At 33.2% G+C, this 8122-nt stretch overlaps 1 protein-coding gene across 1 annotated transcript; it reads right to left on the bottom strand.

The window, feature by feature from the left end:
• Positions 1-680: 680 nt before the first annotated feature.
• On the bottom strand, positions 681-7915 carry LOC132749747 (centrosome-associated protein 350-like; the record flags this gene model as incomplete). Its single annotated transcript, XM_060739642.1, has 7 exons — positions 681-885; positions 2204-2364; positions 3167-3405; positions 3780-4041; positions 4798-5036; positions 5822-5958; positions 7818-7915. Coding segments are annotated over 7 exons (1341 nt in total), but the record flags the coding sequence as incomplete, so codon positions are not given.
• Between the last annotated feature and the right edge of the window lie 207 nt (positions 7916-8122).

Here is an 8122-nt window from a genome sequence, read left to right as displayed (position 1 = left end):
TTTCAATAAAGTATTACAATGAAGAAATATGCAGTAACACAGTGTATAATAGAAATCACTGAACTCTGTCTTGTTAGCCTATACATTTCAATGTGTCCCCTGTCTTGCGATTAAAAGCATGTTATACTTCCGATCATTGTACCTTACTTGGGAGCGTATGTACTTAAACTTAACAGGAAGAAGACTTGTTTCCATACTGTTACTAAAATACTTTAAAAGACTTTAGTACAACATTATTCTGCAAAGGTCTCTTTATTGGTTTAATAAACTTTATGGTTAAATACTTGACATATTCATGCATGTCATTCCAGTGCTCTCTGTTGACCCTAAAATAGCTAGCAGGACAGCATTCCAGAGTGAATTTTGCAGTACCAATTGATATCACCCTACAACGGGGGATCACAGACAGTATTGCTATACTCTTGAACTATAAAAGTAATCTTTCTTGTTCAACCCTTAACCTGGTGGAAGCTACAGTGATGAGACTTTGCCACCAGTATAGAGCCAGGCATGCATGCACACCCATGCAGTCTGAAGGCACTATACTGCTGGTAGCTCTATTTTTGTGTTTTGTTATTGAAATCCCTTAAACTCTAAATGGACAGCTGATTAAGTCAAAACTTGGCAATTTCATAATTCAGCATAAAAAAAATAAAAAAATGGGGATAATTTGTATTTACCTTTATCTTCAGGAATGTTTGGTGACACTTGAGCAGAGTCTGGTCCACTACTGTCAGTATCTAAACGTTTTGTGGGTGTTTTGATCGTCTTGGACGGGCTCACTTTGGGCTGTTTAATCTGTGGGCGGACAGTAGATTTTGCAGGCTCGTGATTCATCTCCTTTTTGAGGTCAACTTTTAACTGAGCAATCTGGTTGTCATATGCCTAAAATATAACATTAACAAAATATGCATTTTCAACTATCAAGTTTTACAAATTCTTTGAGACTGAAATTAAATTTGCAGAAACAATTATTAATACTAAAATCTGACGATTGTAAAATCCTAGTTTTTTTCCAAATGATTTGTTTGTTTTTCTGGTTTTAACACTGATTTCTACACACTTTTTTAGGTTATATTTTGGCATTCAATCCACATAACCAGCTTTCTTGTATAACTAACCAGAAAACAATTTTCTAAAAGTGATTACTATTTAATTTAACCCATGAAATATGGTGCTATATCAGTCAAATATATTTCATATTTTTTAAAAATAAATATGAAATATAAATATGAAAGTGGGTGGAGTCAAAACTCAGATTTATCTTAAGAGACTTCTTTCGCCATTTTATTTGAAAAATCTGATAAATATAAAACAACTTTTTGTTGAATTTTGAAAACTATCTAGAATGATAGAAAATTATTTAACTTAGAAAATAAATCCGAACACAAATATCTTGAATTCAGTCATTAATGCTGTACAGACGTTTAAAGAGTTGTGTTCATGTAGCGCTAAATATCGCGTGCAAAACAAGACAATAATTATATTACTGCTCGCTGTACAATTGCAATTGCGTTGCAAGCAGGGGTGTTTGTAACCATTTTTCTTTGGTAATGAAATTAAATAAAAAGGTTATTTTTTTATTTTTTTTGTGAAATATGGTATATATTTTCACTAAACACTCCCGGCTCGTGAAAATATGTGTCATTTTATCATGTTTCGTGAAAATATATTCAATATTTCACTCAAAAGAAAAATATCCTCGTAATATTTGCTGCCTGTGGATTGTAAAATATTGTTTATATTGTGATAAAGTGATTCCAGAATACTTTGAATGGAAGAAATTGTTAGCATGTTTTATTGAAAGTGAGTCAACATGTTAAGTTATATTGTCATCGGCAAACCTAATTAAAAAAAGCCGAATAATTTGTTCCAGTACATTTTAGTCAGTTTACATAAAATCATTTATGTTCATTAAATTTCAAAGACATTTTATGTTATAAATCTTTCAAGAAAAGGCCATAGTTATTTGTTATGAAAACACCATAATGTTACTTTTTATTTTTATAAAATGTTTCATCAGATATAGCTTCATACATTTTAATTAGTCATCTAACCTAAATATCTTACACTGTAAGCATCATGCTGTGAATTTCTACCTACATCCAATGAAGAGCAGCTCAATAAAAACATCATGTTCTCACTGTATCATGTGACAATGAGTCAAACAAAGTCGGCATTTGCCGAAATTTCAAACAATTACCTCAATCTGTTTCTTTAAAGTTTCTTCTTTGTTCTTCATCAGTTCCTTCTTTTTCTTCTTTCTCTCCCGTTTTAACTTATCGGCCTCAGTTTTCCTTTTTCTCAGTTCTTCATTCAAAGCCCGTATTCTGCCCTCAAAGTCACTCAACTCGGACTGCGATTCTATAAACAGCACACACAAGTTAACATTCTTTATAAATAACTTGGAAATGTACAAACAAGTATATTAGCAATGTGTCTTTACATAGAAGACGTAAAAGTCACTAAAATTTAGAATATACCAAACCAATAAAAGATATTACTAGTGGCTGCAAGATTTCTTCAATACCACGTAACATCTATTTCATAAGCATGTTACTCATATTTTCCATATTCCTTTCATAATAAAAGTAAATTAAAGTAACAGAATATAACAAAATATCTTTTTAAGTTATAAAATTAACTAAGGGGGCAATAATTCAGTAAAATCCTTATCTGTCCCATGCAAAACTTTAATCAACGGCTAAGCCACAAAGAGTAGTATGGAGCAATTACTATTCAAATGGTCAAGCTAGAGGTAATATTCGGAAATTTACCTCTATATTGTTTTCTCTTTCTTTGATTCTCAGTAAGAAATAAAGCATTTAATCAATGTTTGTTTGTATGTTTGGTTTTATGCCAATCTTAACACATTACTTGGCCATAACTTGGTGGTCAGTCCACCTAACAAGCCTTACTGGTTAATTAACTAGTAATATCCAATTTCAATCCTGATTCAATCTCTGATTATTGAATCAGCAGAAAAGTTATATAATTATTAGACTCCAAGTCTGACATCAGCTGTCCCCGAAAATTTTTGCCTCACTTGTGTGTGTTTAGGTTTGTTCACCCTCACCACAATAATAATTAATATATGGGCGTTAAAAGATTCTCTAACTTCTCAGACAATCTGTGGTATAATTTCAACAAAGAATATTTAACTTACCATTCAGTGAAAATGAATCTTCCGACTCGCTCTCAGAGTTTCTCGAATGACTTCTGGAACTAAACAAACCCCTAGGTGACCTTCCAGGGGAGGACAGGCCTCTGTATTTTTTTAGTTTCTCAAGAGGAGACTTGGATGTGGTCTGACTCTTGCTTGTCTTTTTGGATGCAGTGGCTGTGTCATCAAAGGTCTCGTTACCATAGCTGTGCGTCATGGTGTCATCACTTGAATCATTCATCCTGTAAACAACAGAAAATTAAGGCGTAAAATCTCACAAATGCTAGAAATAAACATAAGACAAAGCAAAATATTTCATTATAGCCCACCATTTTACTTTGCTATATTAACCTATGACCTGCACAATAATTTTCTTGGAAAGGTTGTCTAACAATAAAGATTATGTTTATTACATTTCATGATACATTAAGTAATAACTTTACTTAGAATAACTAGATTGTAATTTATGTTTCTGCAGAAAACAGCTCTACAACTTTTCTATTAATGCTTATTCTTTAATGATTTTAGACATATATTACTGGGCACTTTATCTTGCAATTGCTTTTAGAAATTAAAACAGAGGTTATTCTACTTCTTAAAAGTTATAAACACTTACTTCTTAGAATCATCAGCACTAGACACTGATTGAATATCCTCCATGACAGAGCTTTCGCTACCACTTCGGTTATGATTCTTAATATTAGACTTGTCATTCATCATTCGTCGGTGAATCTCCTCTGGCGAACTCTCTAGACTGGCTGTCTTTATGTCTTCTTTGATGCTGGTGTAGAGTGATTCATCATGAGCAGTTGTTATTGTTTCAGAAATTACAGTACTATCTCTATCCTGAGACACTGACATTGTTTTTATTGTAGAATCTAGAAAAATAAATAATTGAATTTATTCTTATCTTTCTCTTTCTTATATAACAGTTTTATATCTCACCAAAACTTTTAAGATCTGATGGTAATTTTCAAGCCAGACCTTAGGTGCCCTTCTGGGCATTACTTCAGGCATGATGGACAGCCGAGTATAACCACTGACCTTTCATAACCTAATTTGACAACTCCCTAACATAAAAGCATCCAAAAATTTTGAAGTCAACAAGTTGGCAACCCTACTCAGCCATGTAATATTTAGCCATGAAATATATCAAGTTTTCTTGGCAAATATTGTGTTAATTTTAATATGAAACCAGGCAAGGGATCTGTAGAGCACAGGAATATTATTTAACATTAAAAAAACAAGATGTAAAATCTCATTACATATTTATTACAATTTGGGAAGAAATTACGAAAATTAATATTTTTAAAAAGCACTTTTGTCTTTTAATAGAATATGAATTTACAACTTTATTCAAAACAGCAGAAAGATGCCACTTTAATAAAGCAATTCATTCATTAAAGGCGTGCTGAATAAGGAATGATGCCACACAACCTGTCTTACAAGGAGTATGAATAGAACATGGATATTCATCCCATATTGTCACTCGAGTCCCTACGAACAGTGATTAAAGGGACTTTTGGAAACACCATTTTGTATTTCCTCAAGCCCAAAAAAACATAGTCTGTAAATAACAAGATACTTCAATATGCAACAATTGGTTATTTATGTATCATAAAGAAATTAGATACCTTTTGTGGTTCCATTATCCTTCTTACTTGATGGCTTTTCTGTTTCACTTTTGGCCGCACTTTGTGATGGTTCTTTCTCCTTCTTCACATCTTTGTCTTTTTTATCCCATACTTTCAATGCTTGTTTTTCCAGTTTAAATACCCTAGATTCTTCCTTGTCCAGCATGGTCTTCCATTTGAGTAGTTCTTCTGCATTCTTCCGCCTATCCATTAACTGGGACTGTCTTTGTGTCAAATACCTTAGGAAAACAAGAGATTTTTGATGTGTTATTTCATTAAAAACATGACATCACTTGTTTTCTATGTTATATAAATATATATTACATATTTCATAATTTCACATACATGATTTTTGTCAATTTGCTGCAATTTTTGACTTCATGATAAAAATATACCTTAAATATGATTTCATAAAGACTTAGATAAAACTTTTCCCAGAAAAGTTATAAAACTTGCAACAACTTTTCCAAGACATGTATTAAACTATATAAAATGATAACTCATTGTAAGATCCTAAACATCTGCAAGTAAACAAGAGCTTACATGAATGCATCATATTACTTGCCTGTAAGACATACTGAGACATAATCTTAATTTTACACTAAACTAAGCAATATTTTGCTTTCATGGTCATGGTCAATTTTTCAGTGAAATCATAATCATGAGCTATAAGAAAAAGTTAACAGCAAGACCTTTAAAATGGAAATGTATTCATTTTTATACACACTAGTATGACGTCATGTCTGTATTTTCAATGAAATATGACCACAAGTTTTATTCTTATAAAACAAATTTAATAGACAGTAACCCTCTGTTTAGCAATAACCTCAACAGTATCAAATCTTCCAAAGATAAAAACTGTACAATGAAGTGAACTTCTAAACTTCAATAACAAAAATCTGTGTGTACAAGATGCCCCCCCCCCACAGGCAGGTTAAGGGTTTGAGTAAGTCTTTATAATATAAAACCTCAGGTAACATCCTCTTTCTTTATACTTAAATAAAATAAGTTGGAATTTACTTACTTTTCATCCAGATGAATCTTCTTGTATTTTTCAGGATTTTGTTTGGATCTTCTTCCACTTATCTTTGGCTCTGTGTAAATCTCAGAGTCAGATTTATAATCCTTTCGCTGTTTCTCTGCATCTGACGCCTCGTCAATCTAAAAATAGAGCATGTCATTACTTAGACCAAAGCAACAGGAACAAGAATAGTGGTTATAACAATAAGTGTCCCCCAATATGCTCAATACACAGAGAACTGCTGAACATAAACAGTAATATTCTTTGAACTTGATAAATATTCAGGGCAATAACAGAGCCATAACTTTGTGTTAAATAGTAAAATCTGGAAATGCCAATGAGATGTATGCATACTACATAACTAATCAAGGGCCATAAATCTGAGTTATAAGTATCTGACTGGAACAAGGAGACTATATGCACATCTCCTCTTAGTATCCCATAAAGTTTCATTGAATTCCAGCCAGTAGTAGCAGAGAAGTAGCGAGGTAACAAATAAATTTCTATATGGATACTGCATAACTAATCAAGGGCCATAACTCTGAGTTAAAGTGTCTGACCGGAACAAGCCGACGATATGGGCATCTCCTCTTGGTATTGAAGGTTCCCATAAAGTTTCGTTGAATTCCAGCCAGAAGATGCAGAGAAGTAGTGCGGAAACGATTTTTACTCTATATGCATACTACATAACTAATCAAGGGCCATAACTCTGAGTTAAAGGGTCTGACCGGAACAAGCCGACAATATGCTTATCTCCTCTTGATATTGATGATTCCCATAAAGTATCGTTGAATTCCAGCCAGTAGTTGCAGAGAACTACTCTGGAGACGATTTTTACTCCATATGCATATTGCATAACTAATCAAGGGCCATTACTCTGAGTCAACGGTTCGGACCGGAACAAGCCGACGATATGCGCATCTCCTTTTGGTATTGAAGGTTCCAATAAAATTTTGTTGAATTCCAGCCAGTAGTTGCAGAGAACTACTCCGGAAACGAAATTCGGACGGACGGATGGACGGACGGACAACGCCAAAACTATATCCCCCTCCTGATTCCACCGGCGGGGATAATAAGGAAAGAAGAATTCTATATTAAATATTCTCTATATAAAGCAAAGAAAATAGTTTTTTCAATAATTCATTGAAAACTGTTAATAGGCTAGCATGTTGAACTATACTCAGATCTTCATAGTAAAACAAGAGTCTGTATAATGTAGAATTTTCTACAAGAGCCTGGATAATGTGGAATGTTCTAAGTTCAAAAACGGCCATTATTCTGTCAAAATCCAAATTGGAGTATCAACCCATTTCCTTCAATCATTTTGAGATACAAACTGGCAAGAACTTAACTGAAGGATGACCCCGATCCCGAGTGAAAACAATACCTCTTCTTGTTCTTCCAATAGTCAAGCTTGAAATAGCATTTTGTTTAATAATTAAATTTGAAACTTAACTAAAAGATGACACCGATGCCCTAGTTAGAACAGAAGCTCTCCATATTCTTTGAATTGTTAAGCTTTAAATATTTTTGTTTTTTGTTTAATAATTAAGTGTGACAGTCATTTGAAGCAATCAACATGATTTGAAGAAATTTAGCACACATCTGCAGGCAATTGCTCCTTTAAGTCACATCTACATTGTAAAGGCAACATAGCTACTTTCCAGATTTTCTATGTGTGCCCTTCACCTAAGTAGAACCACCAATGTTAGGTAAGGTAGCTGGAAAGCTTTCTCACATGAAGGAAATTTAAGTCCCTAGGGAAATTGGAACCCATAGCTGTGACAGTTAATGGTACAAAATAAAAAACCTCAAACACTTGGCCATGAATGCCCCTGAGATGAATTGTCTCTTAATTTTAAAATCATTGAAGATGTTAAGCTTTAATCCTCCTCTTTTTAAATTAGGAATCTGGGCATACAAGAGCCAACTTTATTATTCAACCACTATGATACAAAAACACAGATATTTACATTATCACTTACAAACTTATACTCACCGAGCTAACTTCTGCCTCAGTGTGAACTTCTTTTGGTCGTCCAAGCCTACCTCTTGGTGTGGCTACAGACTTTGTCTTACTCTGTAACAAACAATATTCTATATTAGATATTAATAATTTAAACAAGAAATGGTTGGACCAAATTATGCTCCCCTAATAGGTTTTGGACACAGACAATAATACCTCTTTTAGTTTCAGAGATATGTCCCTTACTAAATTGAAAGTGCAATAATTTTGGGCAAGACAGAGTTACTGTTCTTTGAACTGCTCATTTACCCAATGATATCTATCAACTTACAAAGTTT

The sequence above is a fragment of the Ruditapes philippinarum genome, unplaced genomic scaffold (assembly GCF_026571515.1).
Source record: "Ruditapes philippinarum isolate M1 unplaced genomic scaffold, ASM2657151v2 ctg24399_1_1_1_1, whole genome shotgun sequence".
Taxonomy (NCBI): Eukaryota; Metazoa; Mollusca; class Bivalvia; order Venerida; family Veneridae; genus Ruditapes; species Ruditapes philippinarum.
The sequence above is the reverse complement of the archived record's forward strand: the minus strand, read 5'-3'. Positions and strand labels throughout refer to the sequence as shown.